This window comes from Strix uralensis, chromosome 5 (assembly GCF_047716275.1).
Source record: "Strix uralensis isolate ZFMK-TIS-50842 chromosome 5, bStrUra1, whole genome shotgun sequence".
Lineage (NCBI taxonomy): Eukaryota > Metazoa > Chordata > Aves > Strigiformes > Strigidae > Strix > Strix uralensis.
This window is the reverse complement of record NC_133976.1, coordinates 53,586,078-53,612,853: the sequence shown is the minus strand read 5'-3', so window position 1 is coordinate 53,612,853 and position 26,776 is coordinate 53,586,078. Positions and strand designations below refer to the sequence as shown.

Sequence of the window (26,776 nt, the reverse complement as noted above, 5' to 3'; positions counted from 1 at the left end):
GAGCTGAACAGTGATTAAATAACTGCAGTTCTGCTGAAGTTACGTGAGAAATGAGATTTGAGGTTCTTGCTCTGAGCTGTAACTATTATTAAAATACATGTATTTTAGAATTTTTGGTCACTGACTCCATTAAAGTTTTCTTTTGGGGAATACTTTTTAACCTAAAGAATTATGTTTTTGCAATTATGCTGTCAGTCTTTTGAACTGTCGAACTGATTGGGCATTTGAGCTGTAAGAATGGTTTATTTCAGAGGTCTGAAGTTCCCACAAATGTCATGACAGTGAGTAGAGGTAACCCTTTTAATATCCTCATTGTGGTGGGGATATTGTGGCTTCCAGTGCTAGGGTGGGAAAAACTTCAGGTAAGGAGTAGTAGAGCCATGGTGGGAAGCTGAAATAACGACGAGAACTGGGGAAGCTAGAAATAATACGGAGGAGAAAGAGGTACAGAGAATGGAGGAGTTCTGGTCTTGGTTGAGGGAAGGATTGTGGAGACATGAATGAATATCCATAGGAAAATATACTGTTACTTATGCTCCTGGTGGCAAATGTCAATCAGCAGATGCCTCTTTAAAATAAGTCACTATGTGATGAGTGGCATATTGGCTTAAGTAAAAGCACTCACTCGGTTGCGAGTAGCTCCTCATACTGCTCTCCTCACAGTGCTAAGTGCCCTCTGGTAGTGTGACGTGACTGATAAGGGCCAGGAGTGCCTGGCACTCTCGTCTTCTGCCCAGGGGAAAAGCATATGCTGCAGGGTAGCTGGATTTAGCAGAATGTTATGGTTCATGGGAAAGAGTTCCTCAGTGTGCGTGTTGCTATGTAGTGGGTACGGAACACAAAGGCAAATAAATATGCATTCCACCCAGAATGGAAGGTGGCGGAGTGGCGTGATAGATGGCTACGTTAGAAATTCACTTTTGATTTCTGGTCTCCTTTTAATCAGATATTTTACTGTTTTACAAGGATTAATGTTTGCTAATCCTTGATTGGATAAAGAGTACATATTTTAATGGGTTTTTTTCCTTTATATTTGTGATCAGTAAATGCAGTGTCACTTATGTAATCATAATACATTTTCACTTAAACTAGTGGTCTGTGAGAAAGTGTTGTGATTTTCATGGATATCATCATTAGTATATGAGAACAAAGAGCAGTATAAGAAATCAGTGTGTAACATCTGATTTTAGGCTTGCAGAAAGTAAAGACTGTGAACCACTTCTTACAGTGCCTTGGCCAGACTGTGCCCTGACTGCACACAAGGTGGATTTTTTTATGGCTCTTATTTCACCCATTGTGATTGTGTGGATACAGCAAGTAAGGCCAGAATGGTTTTTTGAATAAAGCATGGTGTTAGGATTTAGGAGATGTGGTTTTCATGCCTGTTAGTATGCCAAGTTTTATCTGCAGCCTTAAGTTTATCAGTTAATCCACATGTGCTTCTGGTTTTCATTTGTTAAAAGGAAAATTGGGAAAGAGAAATCGAGTTAGGTGTTTGTTTCTTTCTGCTCTGCACCAATAGAAGCATACACTTCTATTGTTCAATGACTCAAGAGTCACATTCTTATCAGCAGTACATAATGAAGTGACCACATTGCAACAGGGGAAGTTGACTCTATATAAAATTAAAGCCAGTGCATTAAAAAAGTTTATAATCTGATGTTTATACTATGGTAAGACTCACTAGAGTACAATAAAGCTTGATCATATGCAATGTAGTATAATGGATTAAATTTCCTAATAGCTAATAATAAGTAATCCTTCTGTCTCCAGGGTATAGAGAAGGTTGAAAAGCAGCCAAACCACTGCGTTTTCATTGTGTCAGTCTCCTTGTCAGCTCTCTGTGGAGCATGCTGATGGGCAGGAGGGAGGTTAGGAAGAGCCTGTGGGTATGTATGGTGCTGTCGGATTCATAAATTACACAGGTCAACTGAAAAGTGGGTGCAGAGTAGCACATGTTGTATATCCTTCTGTGACACTCCAGCGTGGCATTCTTCTGGCTGAGGGGATTCAGTTATTCACTGCTCTCGCCCTCTCTTAATTTTGTTTGTGAGCTCATTTCACAGGAGTCTTATTCTACTTCTTAATGCTTCTACGTAATTTTCCCGAATACTGGAAGTATACAAAAGCAATGAGAAGAGAATAGACCTTGAGCTTGGACTGTGTTTTCACTGTGCTAAATTCCTGTTTTACCGTTTATAAGCTCGCACTCTACAAAACCTGTGCTGCTGCTCTAAGATAAAATGTGTAGGTTTGGATTTCATATTTCTAAGAAGCTGGATAATAGGCATAGAAGTGATGCATGCAGCAGCATATCAGAATGATTCTGTGTTATATTGCTGTATTTGAAAGTAAAGCTAAAAGAGCAAGTCTTTTACTCTTCTTCACGTTTCTTTAATCATTTTTTAGCATGCTGTGAAATAAAACATACTGTGTCATATCATTTTCTTCTTAAATCACATTGCTCAACCCTATTCTTATTTATCTAGTGAAGCAGGAGACCATGTCTGAGCACATGTACTTTGCTCCCTGCTCTCTCCAGTTCCAAACTCATTTGATGTTCAGTTTACAGCCCTTTTCTGTTTCATCTTGCTGGGCTGTGTCTTCTCTCATACTTTGCCATAGAGTGATAGATGTCCTGGATGCCTGAGATGAAAGGACAAATCTTACCAGATTGGATGCATCCAGTTCCCTTCATTCCACCATGGGCATTGTTCTTCTTGAGACCTGGGCTGCTTTAGCTCCTTGTAGGCTTCTGCTCTAGTAAAACATGTGTGGTGACAAAGCAGGCTGGAAAGGTTAAGAGTTGACAGTATAGGATCAAAAGCAGCTATTAGTAAAAGTTGCTATCATCTGCATCTTACACTAGTGAATCGATGAACGTTGTGACTGGAATGAACTGATTTGTGGCTCTTGCTTACCACTGACACCAACAGCCTGGGAGAGGTTCCTGTAGGGTCAGGAGGAAGGAGACATGTCAAAACTGCAGGTTGTCCCCAGCTTGTCTCAGATCTGCCTCAGTCTTACGTGCTATATCAGTGGGTTGGGAGCAGAGGATTAGCACTAACAACAGTGGCTTTTACACCTGAGTCTCAACAGAGTCCTTTACAGAGCACAGCCAGGGAGAAATACTGCCATACAACTTCTCTCATTTGTCTTTGCATGTGGTTTTTGGTTTTAGTAGTTTGGTTACACTTGGGATGTGTCCAAACTTTTCTTTGCATCCCTTCTTTTTACCTAGGTAAAAGTTAGAACCTTTCATAACTCAGCGCTGTGAAAAGCTGAAGATTTATTGAATGGTAACAAAGTGCTGTGTTGTTTTGTCTTAGGGACCACAAGGTAAAAATTTTCAAGTTTGAAAATAAAAGGTTTTTCCTAACTACAGTATGCATATTGCCTGCAAGTTTAGTTTGTGTCTCAAAGGCTGTCTTGCTTGCTTTTACATGGTAATAAGGATTCTGCAGGCAGTATTTAGGGTAGGGCTGCTGCAGCTTGTGCAGACTGTTCATGTATGTAGAATTTGAAATTTCAGTTGTCTTTTAATTAGCTATTATATAGATGATGAAAAGCTAGTCAACCTCAGGGCTTCAAATGTCATAGGAAAATTAAGATGTGGGGTTTTTTGCTCTCCCCCCTAATATGATAATTCAAAGCTTTCTATGCAGTCATGGGACTTGTGTGTTTTGTCTTCCTTTGCTGAGATTCAAAAGTTTGTGGTTTTGTGAGGAAGATAGACTTTGATGAGACTCATGATGAAATCACAAGAGTGAGAGACAATATAAACAGGATCTGCTTACTCTTACCATAAATGTGCCATCTCTGAAATGGAAATAAAAAGTAATTTTAGGATTTTTTTTTTCCTAGCCGTGAATATAAGCAGCTATGAGATTGAATAAATTTGTAGGGTAGGTCTGCTGAATAAGAAAATACTATTTTTACACAGTCAGCTTTCATTCTAGCATTTCATTTTAACTGTAGCCATCCTTTTCAGTTCTGCAATGCAGTGTAATCCCTATTTTATTGGAATACAGCATGTCTCATCCAAGTGAGACACTGGCTTCATTGCAGTCAATGGTATTTTGCCACTGACATCAAGAAAACCAGGTTCTCATCCTTGTTACCAGTAAGTGGTGTTTGAAGGAGGCTCTTTCACTGGTTTTAGATCATTGCAGGCAGGTAATTTATAAACTTGTGGAAAATATTTTAGATACTATCAAAGCCCTAATGTATGTATGCTTGATTAAGTTATTAAACAGTGTTAAGATGATACTCAGTTTGCATTCAGGAATTAAAGCAAAGCAAAGTTTCCTTTGGGAACAGTGCACCTTGGACCAAGAACATAAGTGTAAATTAAGACAAAAAGTAAAGTGTTAGCTAGAAACTAAACATGAGCAATTTCAGCAGAGTATGTAGGTTGTGCAGCCCCAGATGTCTAGCACCCTCGTACTTCTGGCAAACTGAGAAGCATTCTCAGTGTGTTCTGCTGCCCTGGATAAATATATAGATCCACAGGAAGAGGCAAAAAAAAAAAAAAAAAGAGCATTTTTATTCTGCTTGGAGGATTTTGTTGTTAATATTTAAGTTAATGAAATGTCTGACCTATTGAATTATTTTCCTAACCATTTATCCAACTTTAAAATGCATGAAAAATTCAATACCACTAACAGAGCAAAAATTTAAATGTTGTGTGTTTGCTGAGTGCATAATAACCTGCAGTGTATAGATAACTTCAGTTTGCTGCACAGAGATTTAGCTGTGCAACTTTGAGCTAAGTTAAAATAATGATGTACATTTTCCCATTTAATTTTAGAACCTATTTTTCGGTATATGGGTCAGCTCCTTAACTCAGTCCTGCATTAGTCTCGTTGCACAAAGCAGGTTTAGAACTGTGATCAGCTCTTCCCTGTTTTCATTTCTTTAAAATACTGAACTGTAAATGAGATGTTTATGTCTAGAAATATATGTGTCTGAGGACAGTTATTGTCTTCTTGCAATCTGCACAACAAAAGTTATGTTTACCCTCTGAAACAAATTGTTTTTACTAGTAACTCTTCTGCTGATAAATCTGTGCAGTTTTTTAACCTTTCAGGAATTAGAGAGTTTGAAGAGAAAAGACAGTTGCTTGCTTCTCATCTTAACCTCAGTTGTAAAGTTTAACAGATTTTGCTATCTCATTTGCCCGTGTACGTTCTTTGCCGTTGCGAGGAGTGTTTTAGCACACTAGCTTGTGTCTGCATTTTTGCCTTGGGAGGGGGAGCTAAGCTCCCTTGATTTTGAACTTGAAATAGATTGTGTGAGCCTCTGTGAGCACATCTGAATGAGTAATTCTTCAGTTGCGCATCCCAGAAATGTGAGGCTTAGCTCCCAGTTTGCTCTGACATGCAGCAGTTTGATGCTAATCAAACCTAGGCCTTGGTGGTCACTGTTTCTCAGGTATGTTGTAGCTACCTATTCTGCAGTGGTATGAGGGGTCTCTTGCACTTTTTTCTTTCCTGCTTTCCATTCAAGTAAGTGTGTGTACAAAGATGGTAACACACATATTCGTTTTTGCATAAAGATGTGTGTATTTAAACCCCACATACACACTTCCATGTACTTGCACACCGAGCATTTGGAATCAACTCAAGGAATCATGCCAATTCACGTTTCATTATACTCTCCATTTTATGCCTTAAAACTGCACCTTTACAATGAGGGTAGTCTGGGAGATTTGTCAACGTGTGTCACTGGAAGGTACTGCTGAGGGATACCAGCTCATGTCTTGTCTGGATAGCGCTCTATATTTAGGGGTTTTTTCATACATGGAAATTCCTCTTGCCCTCAATTTATATTTGATTAAGGCTTTGTTAATGCACATTTTCTTATTGCACACACAGAATAAAAATGTGGTTGAAGTTATAAGAATGAGTGACTGCCCTTGCACAAACCTATATATATTCTGGGTATACCTCACCTGGCCTTTAATCTTAAGAGGTGGTATGAAGTGGTGAGCTGCTAGGTAAATATTACCCTTTTCCCTTCCCTGATTTTAAGAGATAAGTGCGGAAAAAAAAATTGGCTAGTGTAGGCTTTTGGCTTTTTAATGTCTATTGAAAAATAATTCCATGCAGATCTTATGGTAGACACTCTTCATTGTGCTTGTCAATTGTTTCACAACTTTACACATATTTTAAATGAGATAGCTGGACTATGCTGCTTTAGCATTTAAATGAAGCCAAATTAGTATTCTGTCAGCAAGCAGAAGTGGTTTTTATACTAGAAAGGTGTAGGAGGGAGATGGATAATGACGGATGAAACTTGCTGATACAAACACATGCCATGTTTTCTTAAAAATATGAAATTCTGAACCACTGAAGCTTGTAAATTGCTAAAGCTGACCCTAGATGATTTTAACATATATGCCAATTCCTGGGGACTTGGAAAATTTATTTGCAAAATAATACAATGGTAACATACAGAAGTAAATTTTGGTATTTTCTAAGTATTTCTTGCATCATGACATTTTAATCATTTTCAGTTTAGACAGTAAGAAAATAAATCCCGGTGTAGAGATTTCACAAGATTTTAAGTAGCTAAAAATTAGATGCACAATTAAAAAAAAAAAATCCATAGCAGGAGCCCATGTTCACGAAATCACTTCTTTCTTCAAAACATTATTGAATAGCCATTCTGCAAAATGCTTCCTAATGCTACAACAGTGTTTTCTCTATATATTTTATCTCAATAAAGAATTAAACAATCATACTATGCCTAGTAGTATACTAAGTCGTCCTAGGTCACAGCTGATGAGGGGAGCTGGTTGCAGTGCTCCTAGCAGCACCACTTGTACAGAAGCTGAACTGAACAGACTACGAAAGAATAGAAACATATGTGGGTGTTTGTTCTCTTCATTTCAACGGTATCCTAGAGGTGCAAAATAAGGACAGAAGTTGTTGAAGAATGAGGCGGTCTCTTTCTGCAAGCTTGGGTGGTTATCCCATAAATGACATGTATAATAGACATTAAACATACATTTAAAAAGTTTATTACATGATTATTTCACTGCTTATGGAGGAGAGCTGATGCCATTAAATCAAATCTGATTTTATTATTAAACCAACAGCTTCCTTTCCATTTTTCCCCAGGCTTTTTGCCTGACTTGTTGGTCGGCAGTTTCTGCTCATTCTTTTGTTAGAGTTTCTCCCTGTCGCCACTGTAGTGGTCAGCTGGACAAGGTGGGAATATGGTTGCAAATGTACATTAAATTGCTGAGCTGGGTGGGGACCAGTAAAGAAATAAAGGGGACCTGGAGCAAAGCTGAAAGGTGGAAAGGAATTTGGGGTCTGTTGAGCTGAAAATAAGATGTGAAGAGAGGGAGAAGGTTGACAGGTGAGAGAGAAGGAAGTTGAATTTTCAAAGAAGAAAATAGGAAAGTTATCCAAACAACCAGAACAGACAAACAAAATAATGTACTCTGGTTTATCACAAAGGCCTTGTGGATGTCAGCTACTGGTATCCATCAAATAACTATTTACCTTTTAATTTTATTGTAAAATGTAAATCCTTCCATTAGCTATTTCTCATCTGATTACTATAATGACCCATTTTCTGGTCTTCCTATTCTTCTCCTGTGTTATTCATCCTCTTAAAATTTCTGGCACTCATTTTATCTCTTATAGCTTCCAAATTCCCATTTTACCCTATTATTTCAGGAGCTTGCGTTGGTTGTATCTGCAGTTAAGAAGTGGATTAATAAAACATTTGCATTTTAAGTTCTCAACAGATATAATTCCTTGTACAGTAGGACTTAGTTGTAGCTCATGGTGTCTCTCACCATCTTTTGGTTTGATTTGCACACAGTATTTTGTCATTTATTTGCTTTCCCCTTTGCTCCCTGACCATGGATGCAGAGGAATCCCTGGCCTGTGAGAGATCTTAGTTTATGTTGGTCTGTAACACAAATGTAGACTGTAATTTTACATATTGTAGCTCTCTCTGAAGGTGTTCATCGCTGCCTGTGTGTCCCGGCGATGAAGCATGCCACGACATGTTCAACATGACCCCGAGCAGTGCTGGTTTGCAGCAGTCAGGCTTGTGGGATGTCTGCGAAGCAGCTGCAGGTGGGAAGGGCACCCCGGGGTGGTGGCGGGGAAATGCACATGGTAAAGCATCCCACTGTGCTTCCAACTTCTCCGTCCCACAGCCTCCCAGCATGCTGGTTTTGAATTGGTGCTTCTGTGTCAATCCTCAGAGGGCTCTGCCAACAGACACCCATTTTATGGGAACATATTTTGAAATTTCAGGGTGCTGGTGGGCGCACCATGCTCTGCTCGCTCTGTTTTCCAAACTGAAATACACATTTTTATCCCCTGGCCAGCTCTGAAGCACTAGTACATTTGCGTTTTCTTTTAAAATGTTTTGTTAACTTTACCTATCATTCTAAATCTTCAAGCATGAAGAATCTTGAGAATTTTTCCCAGTCTGTCCGTGCTACACTTTGTTGGGAAAACCTGGCTGCACTGTGCTCTCATGCTGGTTCAGTCCCCTGGGCTCACAGCCAGGGAGGGCACCTGAGTCCTGGGGACTTGGTGGGAACATCAGCACTTGCTAAATTTCTTGTGATAGGTAGTAATCCAGAAAAGATCAGCTGTACCTATCTCAGACCAAATTAGAAAACAGAGTGAGTTCCTGAAATTAAGAATTTGCCTGCAGCTGAGTAAACCCATTGTATGTGATACAGAAACATAACATTTCAAAAGCATATTTTAACCTTGTCCTTAAGTACCGTGTTCCTACTACTAAAGTAACAGAGTCATTTACTTTTAATTCTATGCAGAAATCTGGTTTACTTGAGCTGTTGAGTATCTGTGAGAAATCTGTTTCATAAGAAAATATGAACACAAATCATGAGTGGAAAATATTTTATGGTACAAAGGTTCATATTACAGCAGAAACAAGTAAATTTAAATATCAAGGTTCTTAAAATGAGAAGAGCCTTACACTTTTCTGGATCCAGATCTGGATCAGAAATACAGGAAGAATTAAAAAACCCCACAAACGAGATGTGTACTTGCATAGTAGAGTTTCTAAAACTATACTTAATTAACAGTGACTAAATTTAGGCTTAATTACTTACTTGAAAAATCCAGAATGTTAATTAATTCTTTAGTACAACTCAGAAATACATTTTGAGTCCAAGTCATGTGAAGATATCCCAAGTGGCTACGTATTAGAACATAACAAATAATGTAAGTTATATTATCTAATTGTCCATAATAAGAGGGTTTTTTCTTTTTGCTTTTTATTCATATAAATTTACTCTTCTGATTCATTATTAATCATACTTCATGTGGTGATTTCATGTAAAATGTTCATGATGGGATTTCTTTCAATGAGTGGATGTGATTGTACTGTTGTGCATGTTTCTGATAAGATGATGTAGAAACTTATGTGGCTTCACAACACCACTGGCTATTGTACATTATACTATAAATTAATAGATATAAATATGCATATAAACTAATCTCTTTTCTGCTTTAACATTTTAAGCTCCAGCAAAATTAAAGGTCTGCAGACATCATCCCAAACAAATTTGGATTTTCATGGCATTATTTCTGATCTGAAGGGTGATTATTTAATGTTGTAGTAACATTTGTAAAACTGGATTAAAATAGAGTATGATCTTCATAACACATAAATGGGCTGAATCAGTTATATAAGATTTAATTGAAGAAATGTGAAAGTGATTTCTTTTGGAAGTACAGATCATGTGAGAGAATATAATGAGCTCTGAGTATATTACTGAACAGCAGTACTGGGGGAATAATCTAGGCAGGAGTAGTAGAGCTACTGGATATTTGATTGAACATCAGTCAACAGCATAACACAAATAAAGGACAGTGATATATGAATGTTGTGCATGCTAACAAGAGGAGTGTTTGTAAAAGCTTGTTGTTTTCTGTCCTATGATATGGTTCCCTTTATGTTTCAGCTGGGATAATGTGCTTATATGTTGCATTCTTTATGTCCAATTAAAACAAATTTAGGAGCAAGAGTTATTCTTGGTAGAAGAGTTTAGCAAAAGTGCATGTATGTTATGATAAATGACTTGCAAAAGAAAGGAAAACTGTTCTTTTCTCTGGTTTATATTATTTAAAAAATTTTATGTGTTTATATTGGTTTTTAGATGAGGGGAAGACGGATTGCTGGCTTTTTTCTGCTCATGTTGTTTATTAGAAATCATGGCTGTGTCTCAACTTGTAACAAGATACCGAGTGTAATGAGCATGTTCCTTCTAGGGGGAACAAGACTGAGGGCAAACGTAACTTTCTGCCAACATGTAAGTGGATGTTATAAAGGAGATAATGATGAATTATTTTCATAAATCAGTGAGGACAGAACAAGAGCTAGAGAAGAGACAATTTAGGTTAAATATTAACGAAAACATAATTCAAGAGTCAGAATGGTTAATGATTGGATTAAGGATATTTGCGTAATTACAATATTTAGAATTATAAAAAGGCATGACTAGACATGGGGTAGATTATTGACAACATTAAGAGCGGTTTGGGAATCATTATAGATGTGATTTGGGGCCTGTGACTTCTTGCAATGTGGAGCGGCTGTCCTGCAGTTAGCTGCATCCACAGGTCTGCTAAGTCATTTTGGTTTCATGCAGGTCCAAAAATCCCCTCATGTAACACTCTGCAAAATAAGGACTGCTGGTGTTACTACTACTGATGGGAAGAGTGGGGAATGAAATCCTTGGCACTGTCTTTCCTTCTTCCAACTTTATTGCATGGGTTGGATGGGCCTGAGGTAAAGAACAAGAAAAGCAAAGCCTGAGCCGTGAAGATTAGGTTTATCTTCTTTTTGACACTCCCTTTAAGGAGAACTTTCCTTTTTCAGAACCTTTTGATAAGGCTGAAGAAAAAAAAGAGTAGAGGTAAGGAAAACATGTATACTACCCTGTACAAGGAGTCCTGTGCAGCTCTTCTCACTGAGAAAATTCAAACAGAATTTATAGCAAGAAAGCTTGTCCCACGGTAACCCATTCACTGGTGGGGTTTGCCAGAATGTTTCATTAATAATGTATCTGCCCAAACTGTGGAATTCAAAAAGATACATCTATATTCTTTTTAATTTATAAAATAGCTTTATGACAACAAGTTTGAGATGACCAAAGTTTTGCTGGTTTTCACTGTTAATACAAAGTTCAGTTTATCGTTTTTTTAACTGTAGTACAAAATCAGCCTCCTGTTTGGAGAGCTCTTCAGTACATCTTGCCCACTTGCTTTGTTCTAATTTGGTTACATACAAAAATGTTTCTTCCTTAAGCCAGACTAATGTTGAATGTTTAATGAAGGAATCTGCATAAGAAGATGGGTATGATCTGAATGGCCTTGTGGTTTCAATTTATCTCAAATCATGCAGACAATAATCTTTTATGTTGGAATTTGTCGCGTTGCTCAGAGCCACAAGGGAAGAACTGACTTGAGCTATTGACGGATGAATATTTTTGCTACTTTATTTGTATCCTTTTGTAACCCCACTTTCTGATGGTGTTCCTTCCTGCTCTTACCTCAAGGCATGAAAGAAAAAGATATTTTGAGAAATGCTTTTGCTGTCCCCTTGCTGCCCCTGGCAGAGTTAATCCAGCCGTCCTGCTGTGCTCGTAGAGCCTGTTCTCTCCCACCCACGGTGCTTCCTCCTCACAGATTAAGAGTCGAAGTACAGCATGATGCAGACTCTGCCTATGATGTATGAATCTGCTCTGCCATGGTGGCCATTGCCTTTTTTTAAGGTAATAGTAGCGTTGACAGTTGTGATAGCATAAAGGATACAAACGAAGCAAGGATGTAAGAGAGAACTAATAGCTTTTTTTAAAGCCATATCATGTAGTTGAAAAATGGACAAGATTTGGGGTTCAAAATCTGACAAGCAACATCACAATCCAAACCAAATGTAGTTTAGACAAAATTGCTCTTAATTTAATTATGCTAATAAATTAGACTACCTGAAAGAAAACAGTAGATTACTATAGCTGCAGTTGAGATGAATTGGTAGCTTTTACATATGTAGTAGCTTCTATTTGGTGTTAAAAGATGAGATTGATGAAGTTGAAGGGGGGTGTTGTGAAATCTGGGGAGAGGGGCTGGTACCATTTATTTCAAGCCATGATTTTCTTCTAGAACCTGTAATAATTGTTTTAATAAGTTTAATTAAATAATTGCTTAATGAACAAGGATTGCAAACCAGGATAGTATAGGACAACTGAGTAAATAAGTTGATGGAGAATTTTTTTATTTATTGTTTTTATGCTAAGGTTGTATGTCATGCCATAAGCTATACTGAGGTTATTGGTCATTCAGTGTTTATTCTTTTGGGGAGTGTCCTTGCTGAAACAAAACTGATGAAGTTGGTCAGCTGTTTGTTGTTGCAGAGCAGGTAGACCGATAATTGAAGACCCTCTTTACATCAGGTCGTATATGTAGGGGCATATTTCCTGTAAAGTAATGAAACTAAGATGATAGAGGTGACATCCCTGGACAGCATAACACATGGTACACAAAATAGAGTTAACAGTGCCTATACTGACACATCACAAAGTGTGTTTTACTTCATCCAGTGAGCCAAATGCTGTCAAAGAAAACGGTGTGGCCAAGACTAAGCAGCCGCTCTGCAGTAGGGTGAATCCATGCTGATTACTGGTAAGGCAGAAACAGTTATGAGAAGAAAAATATTTTTTATGAAATGGCTACCCTGTCTCTGACAGGTTTGTTCCAGACCTCAGGAGGAAAATGGCAGACACCTGACAGACAAACTAGAAAACCAAATTTAGTAACTGCTGAATACTAAAAAGCATAGGCTCATAGACCATGGTTTCTGTGGCTTTAGCATTCTTCACAGATTTTTTTTTTTTTTTTTTTTTATACTAACTGTCCTTTCGGGTGGTCCAGTGTGAGAGAAGCTGAGATTTCACTGTGATGGATGCATCTCATGTTTGGCTTGCACTGCTGTAAGCACAAGTGGCTGCTGAAGAGGAGTTTTCCACCTCTTCCTCTTTCCCCCATCCTTGGTCGTACTTTCCTGCCCATGTTTATTTACCAGTGTTAGCTCTTCTGTGGTCAAGTAAGGAAGTAGATGAGGTGCTGGTGGTACAGAGAATGGATCCCTGCCTGCCCCCCAGGTCTGTTTTTAAGGCAGATGGGATCCCTGGAGTGGGATCCCTGGGAGGTCGCTCTGCCTTAGCTGCTCTCACTCTGCAGCCCAGCACCCCTCCAGTCAGAGCAAACCTTGGTATTTTTTTCTGCAGATCTTCTTTCTTTTCAGGAAGCATTTCCATGCAGTTTTCATGAGACTTGTAGGACAATTCTCCTGTACTTTGTCAGCGTATGAGGATGGGTTGTGTCCTTAGCATCACACAATTGGTTCATACTAATGGAGTATTGACATTGCCGGCGAAGGCTTTTGTATATCAAAGGCTACAAACACTTTATACTTCTTTATGATTTTTTTACAGCTCTTCCCTTAAAAAAATTGGGTAAATATTAATGCTAGCAGTGGGACAATAATGCACGATCAAGTTTTTAACTCTGGGATATTTAATACTTTAGGGGATAAGTTGTATTCTGGATTGCTGTGTGTGGTATTCTGTGTTACCTGCTCCATAGCACAGCCTGAATGCAAGCCATAGGTAGCCTCTGTGCATTGACTTGGCTTAAACTACATATTCAATACTCACACTTTTAATGTGAATGTTTTACAATACAGAAAAATAATTTTATTAAGCTGAAAATGCTTTAATACGATAGTAATTAGATCTTCATGCACACAGCTGGTAACTTACAAGTATACTAAGAAAGTGAATATGTGCTAAATAACATCTCTTAACAACATTTGTTCTGATGCGTGGTCCAGGTTCTCCTGTCCAGTATTTGGCTTATTTGTCTGATTGTTGAAGACGTTCTTTTTGTAGTCATTGCGTATCTACAAGATGATGATGATTAAAAAACCAAAATGCATAGAAGGACCTCCATTAAATTGTGCTATTAGAAGAGAGTATTTAACACCATCTTAGTTTTTTTTGTTATTTTACTGCCGTTTTTATCAGAGGATATAATTGGAAGATATAGAAATAAACAACCAATTTTCAATTCTAATATATTAATATATCTGTATAATTAACTGATATTGTTCTCATATTACAGATCTTACCTTTTAATGACTGCATTAGTTTTAACTGTGAGCTAGAGTAATCTGCATTTTTACTCCAAGCAGCAAATGGCTTTTTGCTTCTTTTGGTATTATGAAAACATTCATTATTGTATGTTATTAGAAAGCTTGAGTGTGTAGACAAATGTGTCCCATTCTTTAAAGGGACTTGAAAGTGGTTTTTTTTTTCCTTTTGCTTGGAATTAAGTCCATGATGAAACTGAATCAAGATCAGAAAAGGGATCAATTCTAGAGCTGTTAAAATTTTCTATGGAGATTTGTATTTTTATCTCCTGTTTCTTGTTACACTAACTATATTTCACGCTTGTATACAGATTAATGTGCTTTCCTGATAATTACATATTAAAAATAGGCAAATAAATTATTAGCTCATTATGAAGCGTGTTATAGTACCAGTAACTTTAATTATAATTAATCTGCTATGTAAGTAATCCTGCAAAATATTGTGGGATAACATATTGGTAGTGCAGTTGCTCTGTTGTAGTGCTATATGAATAACATTGAAGGCCTCAAGGAGGTTGGCCAGGAATTATCATACTTGTCTCTGTGACCACACATTTTCCAAATCTGATCTGAACCAGTGACTGGACCTGTCATTAGCTCAACACATGGGTGGGAATGCAAATCACCAGTGGAGGGAACAGTCTAAGAAGTCTATCCTCTAGGACTCAATTTGGAAATGTATTCCACCTTTCAAGATGTCCAGTGTTTTTTTCACTTACTGCTTGTGAAAACAAAAGGAATGTTTTCACTTTATGTACTGACCTGCTTAGTGCTTGCTATTTCTCACATAAATAATACTTTCAGCCTTGTCTCTTAGAATAGGTAATCATTATTGTAATAATCTTTGTGTTTGTATATATAACAGACTTTCAGGATTTCTGATTTATGGGGTTTTGAGCCTCATGTAATAAAAATGCACATATATAATATTTGTCATTACATCTGAGGCTTGCAAAATCATTAAACTGTGATTTATTTTTTTTAAAGGCCATGGATTTAACTTTTATTAAAAAATTGGTTTTAAAAAGTTCAGCATGTAGCCTGAGACACATCCTCAGGAGGTAAAGTGGCCAGGTCTCAGCATTGGCCAAGTCTTGTTTTGTTGTATTTTCCTGATTTTTATTAATGAAAAATAAAATTAATATTTTTCCATTGAAATATTAAAGGTTATTGATTACAATTACTTTCTCTTATCTTTAGTGAAGGCAAAAGTACTAGCACCTGATATTTTCAGTCAGCCAATTCTTAAACTGATGAGAATTTGGAAAACAGTTTAATGACAAAAATGGCTTGTCTGTCAGAAGTCAGGACAAACATTCCAGCAGCCTCAGTAGTACCAAAGGCTGTCCTGAGAACTTCTGCAAAAAATAATAAATCCTCACCCGCCTGAATCTGACCTGGGATGGCAACGACTGAACAGCATTGTAACACCACTGCTCTGGCAGCACGTAATGTGCATCAGTGCAGCCTGGAGGAGTGTAACAACCCGACATTCAGAATTACCTTTACTTGGAGAAGACTCTTGGCCTTTGGCTTCTTAGTACCATTAAAATGCAGATCTGCAACTGAATTGTATATTTGAGGGGCTGGGGCGGGACCAAATAAATATCAGTTCCTCATGATAACGTGTAGAAATGGGACTTACTAGGCAGCCATCTGTCTTTGTGAAATGCTGTTACCAAGACAACTGACATCTGTTTCCAGTTGGGTAATTAATTCAGGGGGATAATGGTGCATATTTCATATCATTATGGTATGAAATCATAAGTCTCTTACAAGTCTCTTCATAGGCATAATAATCAATTGCTTTCACTGCAGTTGAGGAAACCAGAGAAGTCTTGCATCTAGCAGAGTGGCAATGAGTCTCTGATCTGCAGGGTGCATTGGAGCTTCTTTGTTTCCACATGCCTGCACTTTGCTGGCCAGTCAGGAATCTACAGGAAAACCCCTGCACTGTTAAAAATGGCAAGGGTTTGTGATAGTTTTGACTAGATTTGGCTGTGTTTGGTATTGGTAAGCCACTGGGCATTCCGTATTGTAGCTGACTCGGCATATTTAGAAAGATTCACTATGCCTAATTATCACACCATGTAATCTTAGTCAGTATGTGGTGCATTTTTGTTTGTTGCAGGTTTTTTTTTTTTGTTTTAACTGTTACCCACTGACAGCAGTTCTATGGGTAGGATTTGTAAAATTTTGAATAGTTGTCCATGCTGGGAATTTATATAGCAAGTGTATTTAATCCTTTTTCAAATTTTCAGTTAAACCAATCATGGTGATCATCAGGTGAGCTGTACTGGTTGGTCTGGGCTCACCTCCTGGGTATTCTGGGCACTGCCATGTTTTAGGATTAGCCCTGTGGGGCAGCATTGTGGCAGGAAAGTAGTAATAATCAATGTATCCTTCACCCGCAGTTCCAGATATCCTGGAGTTCGGAGTTTATTCCAATATGACCAGCAGTAAAATGATTAATAAAATTGAATTTAGCTAGGGCTGTTTACTTACAGAAAAAGGAAGATCACACCTTGTTGGCTTGCATTTACCATTTTTTCTTCTTAAATTCTCAGGTGTCTAATGCTGCTACCAGACAATCACTAGTACTATTCTGATCACTCTCTAGTTTCCCACTTTGTAGCTAGTTCCTAGTGTCTGAATGCTGCTACCTGTTTAGTCCAGACCACTTGCACAGCAGCCCTGCGGAGAAGGACTTGGGAATATTAGTGGATGGAAGACTGATTATGACCCAGAAATGTGTGCTCGCAACCCAGAAAGCCAACCATATCCTGGGCTGCATCAAGAGAAGTGCAGCCATCAGGTCGAGGGGGAGATTCTCCCTCTCTGCTCTGCTCTCTTGAGAGAACAGTGCTGTGTTCAGCTCTGGGCTCCCAATATGAGAAGGACATGGACCTGTTGGAGCAGGTCCAGAGGAGGTTAGGGGGCTGCAGCACCTCCCTTACAAGGACAGGCTGAGAGAGTTGGGGTTGTTCAGCCTGGACAAGAGAAGGCTCTGGGGAGACCTTATAGCAGCCTTCCAGTTCCTAAAGGGGGCCTACAGGAAAGATGGGGAGGGACTCTTTATGAGGCAGTGAAGCGATAGGATGAGGAGTAAGGGTTTTAAACTGAAAGAGGGTAGATTTACATTAGATATAAGGAAGAAATTCTTTACTGTGAGGATGGTGAGACACAACCTGGTGATGCCAGATTGGATGAGGCTTTGAGCAACCTGATCTAGGTGTCCCTGCCCACAGGAGGGGAGTTGGAACTAGATGAGCTTTAAGGTCCCTTCCAATCCAAACCATTCTGATTCTATGATGGTACTAATGTTACCCCATACAGTAACTTTTTGGATTATTCCAAAAGAAAGGGAATTGGTGTCTTGAATTTTAGTAATCTTTATAATACTCATCTAAAAAAAAAAAAAAATTATAAAAATACAGTATTGGATCATATTATTCAATCAGAAGTCAAGATCAGGCAGAAGAATGTTGCAAAAATAATGCTCAGTTTTAGATTGAATAACTTGTTAATTCCAGCATCTGCACATATACAGTCATCAGGGAGTTATTGGGCTACATGTGTTTGTTTTTTAAAACATCTGTCAACTAAGTCAGGAATCTAAATGCAAAGTGTTACATTGGTTACATTTGTGGATTTCTTAAATTTCCTAGTGGAATTTCATTTTGTATGATAATCATTGGAGAATATGGAGGTAAAAATAGGATTAAATTTCTGTGCGTGTATCATTTCTTTGGACAGATGACTTGCCCCATTCTCCTTTAACTGTATTACAGCATCAAATATAAGCAAATATATGCGATGGAGTCATATTATTTTTGTCTCAGGTATCCTACTGTTGGTATGGAAAGAGGCATGTCATGTACATGCTTTTTTTTGTTCCAGTAATGAAATAACAGGCTGTGGAGGGCCTTAAGCTACTCTGAACAATTTCATGACATGTTGTAGCTGATTCCTGCAGCCACACTGCAAAGCTCATTTTGTTGTCATATATTAAGTAGGCTACAATCCATTTGACAAAATGCTTCACTGCGTAGCATTTAGGTGCATTGTATTGTCTGTCCATATAGTTCAGTGTTACTGTGTTCACTGTTACCTGGTGTATATAAAATATTCATGGGGAACTAACCTGTGGGCTGGATAAGTGCAAGACTTTTAACGGTTATCTGATACACAACATTAAAATACTTCTAAGATACTTTTTTAGGCAACTTTACCATTGCACATTGTTGACGTATATTTGTGGTATTTGACATTTTTGATAAACACTGTCAAGTATAATCCATCATGGAACAAGTTTTCAGAGTTTCAGGGTGTTAAACTTTCATAACTCAAATATAGGAGTGTTTCAGAAAACAGCATTTTATATTTGTAAGTTAAGTTACAGGTTTTCCATGTAGGAAATACAGCCATCTTCAGTTAACAGTGTATGTGGTCCACATGAGACTGGGCTACAGCTGCCTACTGGCTGAGGACCATATGTTTCTGTAGGTTGCATCTTTAAATCCCTACCACTTCAAATTTGGGGTGACCACCATTTTAATCGAAAAACAAAATGTGGAATAAGCTGAGTAGTACTTACGGTCTGTATTGCTTTCAAATTTAGCACAGTTTTTGAAATAGTATAATCATTTAGACCTGTCTGCTAATCTCTTATGTGCAAAGTCCCTCAAGACTCGTGTCCTTTTCTCTGCTGTTGTTCAACAGCTCTGTGAAGTCAAAGGGAATTGCTTTGTGTGATTTCATATAGCTAATAAGGCAGTCAGAGTGCTGAGGACCTAGAAGCAACCCAAAAACTGTAGCTTGACTTAAAAATCTCTGGGTATATGGTCTTGATGATGGGGAAGCATTATGAAAGAAGCAAGTTCACTGAAGTGTATTACCTGAGTAATGCTTAAAGCAGCTGTAGTTCATTTATGTGTTTCATATAGTTAAATACAGAGATAAACTGTGCACCCTTCTGTTTAACATTCAATATAAGCCGAATACATAACTAAGTCTCCTGCATGCCTCCAGCGTTTCTGTGTGTGCTGCGCTGTTTCAACTTCACTCATGCTTCTCCAGATCTAGACTAATAGGAGAGTGCATGGCAGGCTTGTGGGACTGCAGCTTGGGTCTGCTGTTGAACTGCAGGGTCTGCAGCAAACCTGGAAGCTGCCTCTCAGAGGAAGGCCTTGATCTGTTTTATGACATAACCCCTCGCTTTGTAGATGTGGGCAAACAAGATATTCATGATGTTCAACAATATCAAATAGCACAGAGACATCCAACAGAGGACATGTGAACGAATTCACGTGCCATGAATAGGCAGGGGTCCACCCACCAGAATAATGACAGCATGTAACGACATACCATATCCTGAGATACTGGATCTAGGAGATGTCATAGGGGAGTTGCTGGGGTTTGGGTTTTGTTTGTCTGTTCTCATGAATGGTAGCTCTTGGTGGTACTGCTTAAACTGAGGTAGTTGTTCACTTAAGAGGTAGCATTTTCAGGGTTTTTTGGGGACTACTACTTTTTTAGGTTGAGTGAGAAATTCCTCTCAGCTGAAGGGTGTTGACACACAGTGGTCCTAAATATAGTGGGAAGTACTGTCTTCTGAGAGGGATGGAGGCAGCTCTGGTGTATGAAACCATATATACAGTCTGAAAGAGTTATGTGAGGACACTGCTGTTTGCAGAGCAGAGGCTTACTTCTACAATTAGGGCTGCCTTACACTTTGAAGCCATTGTAGCCATTAAAGAATAGCATCAAAATATGATTTTTTTTCCACTAATGCTTTAAGTTTCTAACTTGCTGCTTCTGCCCCCTCTGTTTTTCTGAGAGCAGTGGTGGTTTTGTATGTGGCAGGAACACAGAGAGATACAAGTGGGGAGTAGTTGCAGTAAATTTGGAACACCTTTTTGGCAGTGTTCTTGGAGTTTGGACAAGCACAAGGTATTTGAACCTATCCACTGATGGTCATAATTGTGTGCAACAGAGATTTTTTTTCATTGCATCTGATAACAGTAATAGACCTCCAGGACAAAGTTTGTCCATTCTTACGCAAGGATGATTGTACATAATAATGCAAACTGTACATGTTGGTTGGAGATTACCCATGAAAGACATGGTGAATAGATTTAAAAGTGATAACATTTATTCATTGTGCAGTTCCGTTTCTCCGCTTGTGCCCTCTCTAAGCGTTTGCTGGCTGTTCCTCACTGTCTTCCTCATCCATCCCGTGAATCCTTTTAATACTCATCACTCACTGTTTGCCTGCACCTCTACATTTCCTTGTCCAGTGTCTTCCTCCCCTTCTCTTATTTTTGTTCCAGATCTGCTCCCTTTTCTTCCTGGTTCATTTTCCTTTCCTCCTTACTCATTTTTGAGCCTTTTTTTTTTTTTTTTTTTCAGTTTTCCACATCTATACCTGCTTCAGTTTCTTCCTTCATTTTACAGGGTTTTTCCTCTGTTTGATCTCATCTCTCATTTTGTCTGCTTATTGTTTGTCTCACGCTGCTCTCTGCTTAGCCTGTGTAGTGGACTAACTTGTTAAAAGATTTAAAGAGAAAATGGCTTCACTCTGAATGGATCTTCATTTAATGATTGCAATGTGTTCTTTTTAATGAGGTATTTTTGTTATTATTTCAGGTCTTAAAAATTAGCTTGATTGGCCACCGGAAGCGTGTTCTGGCATCTTTGGGAGACAGGCTTCACGAAGACCCTCCTCAGAAACCGCCTCGGTCAATAACCCTCAGGGTAAGTCCCTATGAAAATTTGGATTTCTCAAGAAGTCAGCAAGCGTTTCATAACATTCAAATGAAAACAAACGGCTGCTTCAAGTGGGATTCAACCTACCTCACTGCAGAAGTTTACACGGTAGACAGGCTGACCTGCTCAGTTGCACCTCCCCGTATAGCCAGCAGAGATAATTTGACATTTTTACAGGGTGATTCATCTGACCTGTTTCAGATGTCTACCTTAGGATGAGATAAGTAGTATCTTAGAATTAACAGCTTATCTTCTTTACTCAAAAAGCAAACTCAGGACCAGGTGCGTACAAGCCGCACATCTACATTTGCCCACAGGAATGCCAGCCCAGCCGATCGATACTGCGGAAGGAGAGTTACCATTTTCCTTTCATGTTTTCAAATGCTTGCACTTGCTTTTCAGACATACACTTTATGCTTTGTTTAAAGAGATCCTCTTGAAATTGTTGAGATGCAAATGCCATTAAGATGTTTCTGTGTATCAAAAGTTTAGTAGTGTTTTTAATTTTCATTTGCATTCCCTCTTTCAGAAACTTTGTTGCAATGTCCCTAGGGTTTTTCCACACTTGACCAGATTTAATCTTCTCTCATTACACCACCTTCACTCAATTTCTCTGATCCAATGCCTTTGCTTACTTGCTGTCTGTTGCCCTTATCAAGTTGTGGTCTGATGACCCATTCCTACTGTGTTCTCTCCAAGGGAGTTCATATCAACACTTTTTATTTTGATATTTTAGGTCACACCTTTTGCATTTGATTGGATCTCGTTATTTTCATGGGGCTGCATTTCTGACTGGAATTTCATTTGGGACTAAATTTCCAAATGTCAGAGAGTGTCTGTGCTCCCAAGTTAAATTTCCTAGCGTAAAGAGAAATAGAGAAAGACAGAATGAGGGCTTATTTTTACATACACTTACAATTTCTGTGACCAGCCTGTTTTCACTCTGCTTATTTTCAGATGCCACATATAGACATTTTAGATTGCCCCCCAATTCATCCTATTCCTAATGCCATGCTGAAAAAGGTCTCACAAGTCTATAATATCCTGCTCTAAGGCACATTGCACAAATGTGTGGATATTTTTCTTGTATTTCATTTTTTATGTATTATGTGAATGATTCCTGATGCATGGCAGGTGTTAAAACACTCCCAGGAAACAGGAATCATTTGAAAGTCTCACATTTTTGCTCAATACTTTTAGTGCTCTGGACTGGGGAATTAGTTTCTCTTCAGCAGGTGGGAAAGTTTCCACAGCCCATGTTATTGATTAGGACTGTATATTCTTAGTTAATAGTGAAAACTGAATGTCCTCCGTCTGTAGTCAAAATGATAAAAAGTAGTCTGCCGCTCCACAGCTAGAGCTACTGATGTGGGCAAGTGCTAAATGTCATTCATCACCTCGTGGTATTGGAGTCTTCACAGAAAATCCTAAAGAGGAGGACGTGAGTTTGGATTAAGGTTTTCTTTCCCATCAACTGCTACTATGCCATTTCACACAAAACAAGGATATAGTATTTAGTCAGTAGTTTGCAATAATTTTTAGCTTAAAAATTGTTTTAAATAAACTGCTGCTACTACAAGATCGATTTATATAGAATCATAGAATGGTTTGGGTTGGAAGGGATCTTAGAGATCATCTAGTTCCAAACACCCTGCCATAGGCAGGGACACCTTCCACTAGACCAGGGTGCTGTAGATCAGTAGAAAAGATAGTTTGTTGTTTGAAGAGTCTACTTTTAAGGTCCCAAGGTCCACCTAAGCATGGATAACATTTCATCTTTTTCAACTCTTTCTGTATTAGCTTTTAAAATACTTCAAAGGAAGATGTGGTTAAATATTGAGGAAAAGCAACAAACATTAAAAAATATCCACAAAATATGTTATTCCCACAATAACTGTGTACTAAGGAAAAGTTATTTTGATTTCAAACTCATAAAGTTAGAAAATCCTGGATCTCAGGTTACCTATGCAATTTTGCTTTCCTTCCTTGAGTGCATTATAATCTTTAATTACAGGACCAGTTTCCATGTTATTCATGGAACCCAGCCTCATCCTGTCAGCACTGAAGGCTGGAATTTAAACTGAAAGAACAACAATTTAGGTTGAAAATTTGGAGGAGCAGCATTACGTTAGTAGAGATAGTTTGACACAAGAATTAATTCACTAGAGGGAATTCCTGGTTTCAGGAACTGGTTAGACAAACATCTGTGGGGCATGAGATGCACCTAGGCAGCCTGGGGAAGGATCTCTTAAGCTCCCTTCCAGCCCTGACTTGGATGGTTCCAGCTTTACGTGACCTGCAGGACTGAGAGGTGGGGATGAAGCAGATTTTGATAGTGAAATATATGATCGGGCATCCCTGCAGGGCATGTATCCATGCATTCACAACAGGGTGGAAACATGATTTGAATACCTGGTGACTAACAGTAGCATGGTACTGAGGACATGATAGCACTCACGTGGGCATCCATGCAGGTTAAGGAGATGAGAAAGTGAGTATGTAGAAAGGAAGAGGAACGAGGAAGAATGGGAGAGAGACTCATGATTAAAGGAATAGCTGTAGCTACGAAAATACAGACTTACACCTTCTTTTGCCACAAAGCCCTCAGATAACGCTTGGCAAGTTATTTAGGTAATTACCTCATAAACAGTCACTAATTGTATGTTACCAACATTCTGCATTATTTGACTGGAGTCTGGAGTCTGATTTATACAAGTGCTGAGCACACAGTGCTGCAAATTAGATCAATAGAAGTGGAGTTTTGAATACCATCACTTGGAAAATTAGGCAATAGATACTGTAATTGGGCATCCATAGTGACTGATAGTTCTTAACCTTTGTCTCTGGGTCTCAGGTCCCCCACACTAAAGTGGTGATTATAAAATGCCACAAGTCACAGGGTGTTGTGAAAATAAATTGATTGACGTTTGTAAAGCACTTACGAACATCATGAAAATGACGCTATTAGTCATCCTATCTTCAGAGCAGGATTTGAATAGAGTTTAGGGAAGGGGTTTGGGGCCACGAAATGAGGTGAGAATAAAATACTGACTACACGATAACTAATGATAACACAGTGCTGAGTATATGACAACATGCTGCACAGTTGAGGATCCATCTGTGCTGTGAAGGACGACTTTGGGAAAATAGCATAAAATCATACAATTACATACTGTTCCATAATGCAGAGGCACCATAATTCTTTTATTTCTCGACTTTGTAATTCTTGTCTGTATTGCCTTGCCAGCAATCTTCCAATGTAGATCTCTGGGTGAATTTCCTCTTTATATGCAGTTTGAGAGCTGGAATCTGTATTTCCATTGCACGGTCATCTGTCACTTTGATGCACTGATGGCCGTATCAGTCTATTAACAGTGGGTGAATCGTGATTCGGATCAGAGAGTGGTTATGTACCTGGCTGGAGGGGCAGGTAGCAGTCATTAAAAAGATTCTCATTTGGTGCCTCTGTACTCAGGTTATTTTCAGGGCAGAGGTGTCTGCACCATCTAGTCAGAACTGGGCCCGTGGAAGAACGGGGGGTAGGCTTTAGACAGTATGCCTCACCAAACCTTCTCAGTGTGTGCAGATTACAGCTTTTCAGAAGCTTTTAACTGGGCCAAATGTAGGTGGATTTTCATGAAGGAGGGAAAAAGACTATTCCTAAGAGGAAAAAACTCCTTTCTTTGCCCTGGGAAATGTGAAGTGCTTGTCTTAGATCATAGGAAAGCTAGAGAATTAAAAAACAAACAAACAAACAAACAAAATCTCAATTAATTAGAAGTTGCCAGACAACTATATATCTGTGATTTTAGTCAACCAGCATGGAAAATACAATCCATTATTGTGATTGCAAGGAATAATGTCACATAGACTCCTACATTTCAAATATTAACATCAGATGTTACTATCACTTGAATGCATACAGAGAATTGCAACTTTCCTTTCCATTTGGAAGAGATTAAAGTGCTCTGATTTCTTAGACCAGATCTTGTTTCTTAACAGCATGGAGTAAAATACTTTGATGCTTTTCAGAATTAGGTTTGCTTCAATGTAATCGTGCATGGAACATCCAATTTATTTCTTCCTTTAAATAAAAAGGAAAGGTTTTTACCCTCCACGCACACTGGAGCAGGTCTTTGCTTCCTCTCGTTGTGTCATGTCTTCAGGTCCCTTCTTGTTGTTCAGTATTGAAATACAGTGTTACAGCAGTAGGTAATTTAGACAAGGTCTCTACGGTGCGAACATGCTCCTGGGTATGTTCTGCCTCCAAAGAACTCACCGTTGCAGAAATCTCCAGTGTCAGAGAAATTGAGCCCAGTAACCTACATCATGAGAGGAACGTGTTTCCCTGTGCATTTTTACAGTCCACACAGGGGTGGTATGTGTGCAGACTGGCTGGCCAGTATGCTGTAGCTCAGTTCCTGCTGATTGCAATTTCCAGGATAGTGTTGAATGGTGGAGCCAGGCACTGGTGTTTGTAACTGGTGTTCGAACAAGTGATGTGCGTGAGAATAAGCGTTTCCAAACATACATGTGGTGGCTGTCTGAGAGCGGTGTGGTGGCAGATCCTGGTAAAACGTAAGATCAGGAGGACATGTTTAGCTGTTCATTAGATAGAGTTCATGTATCAATTTGTTGTGGTCTTTGCACACTGACTGATACAAGGTCACAGTTCAACACAGCTTACATGAAAAGCCTGGTAAAATATTTGTACTGTGATGCTTTCATGCATTCTAGGAATTGTTATTTAGCTTCCTTCTGATATCCAGTACTTCAAGTTAAAGGGATGTTCTGCAAGACCTATAAAAATTGCAACAATGTGTCTATATTTTGTAAATGTTCATGCATTTCTTTTTTCCAGCAAGAGATGTTGCTGGAGTTCAAATCACTTTCAAATCACTTTCACTGCTCAGAGTGGCTGCTCAGAAGTGGTGAGAATGTATTTCATCTTACAAATAGCTAGTCCTAAATCATGGCTTTATTTCAGCCTTGACAAGAAGTAACTCACTGTTTTATCTCCATAGCAGTCCTAAAAGGGAGTATGTATTACACAAGGAGGTTTTGGAGAGGGAATTTGCCACTAGCTCATGTAAACAGTGAATTATTTTTTCTTCCACGTGGGCTCTGCACCTTAGGTAGGAAATCTCAGAAGTTCATCCACAGTAACCTCTACTTCAGGAATTGTTCCTTATTTTTTTTAGTATGAAAAATTCAAATGCACTTTTAAATGTGTGGTTTGAAGTCAGCAATATGCTGTTCTTCTTATGCTGCATTTTTCTCCTCTCTGTCCAGGAACCCAGTGGTAACCACACTCCTCCTCAGTTGTCTCCATCACTTAGCCAAAGCACTTTCACTACTGGTGGCTCCCTGGACGTTCCCCACATTATCATGCAGGGCGATGCAAGGAGAAGAAGAAATGAAAACTATTTTGATGATATTCCCCGGTCAAAGCTGGAGAGGCAGATGGCACAGGTAGGGTTAAAACAATGCCATTAAAAGGCTGCTCCTTGCTGCAATTGGTTACAGAACTAATCCTAACCATAGCTGTGGGTCATATATGAAGGCTGAATTGTAAACTACGAATACTGACAATTTTTTCAAGCTGTCTGTTCCAGTTCTCTATATTTCAGATAGTGTAAGTTGATGTGCAGTTTCTCCTGAGAGATAGAGTTTTGGGGTTGTTTAGGTGCCCGGAGGCTGAGATGCAGGTGCTCCCTGTGCACCAGAGCATGCAGATTCCCACCAGCACTGACTCTGCCTCTTGTTTCTGTAAGAAGGTGCAGATTCCTCA

At 38.8% G+C, this 26,776-nt stretch overlaps 1 protein-coding gene across 7 annotated transcripts in view; it reads left to right on the top strand.

Moving 5' to 3' along the window:
• ANKS1B (ankyrin repeat and sterile alpha motif domain containing 1B) overlaps window positions 1–26,776 on the top strand; it is a 446,786-nt gene that overhangs the window by 372,335 nt on the left and 47,675 nt on the right. For 5 of the 7 annotated variants that reach the window (XM_074870829.1, XM_074870833.1, XM_074870834.1 and 2 more), the window contains 2 exons: window positions 20,866–20,973; window positions 26,278–26,457. In XM_074870829.1, coding sequence (XP_074726930.1) covers window positions 20,866–20,973; window positions 26,278–26,457 — 288 coding nt within the window. The remainder of the gene's footprint in view (window positions 1–20,865; window positions 20,974–26,277; window positions 26,458–26,776) is intronic. The other 2 variants (XM_074870835.1, XM_074870832.1) reach the window with 1 other exon arrangement.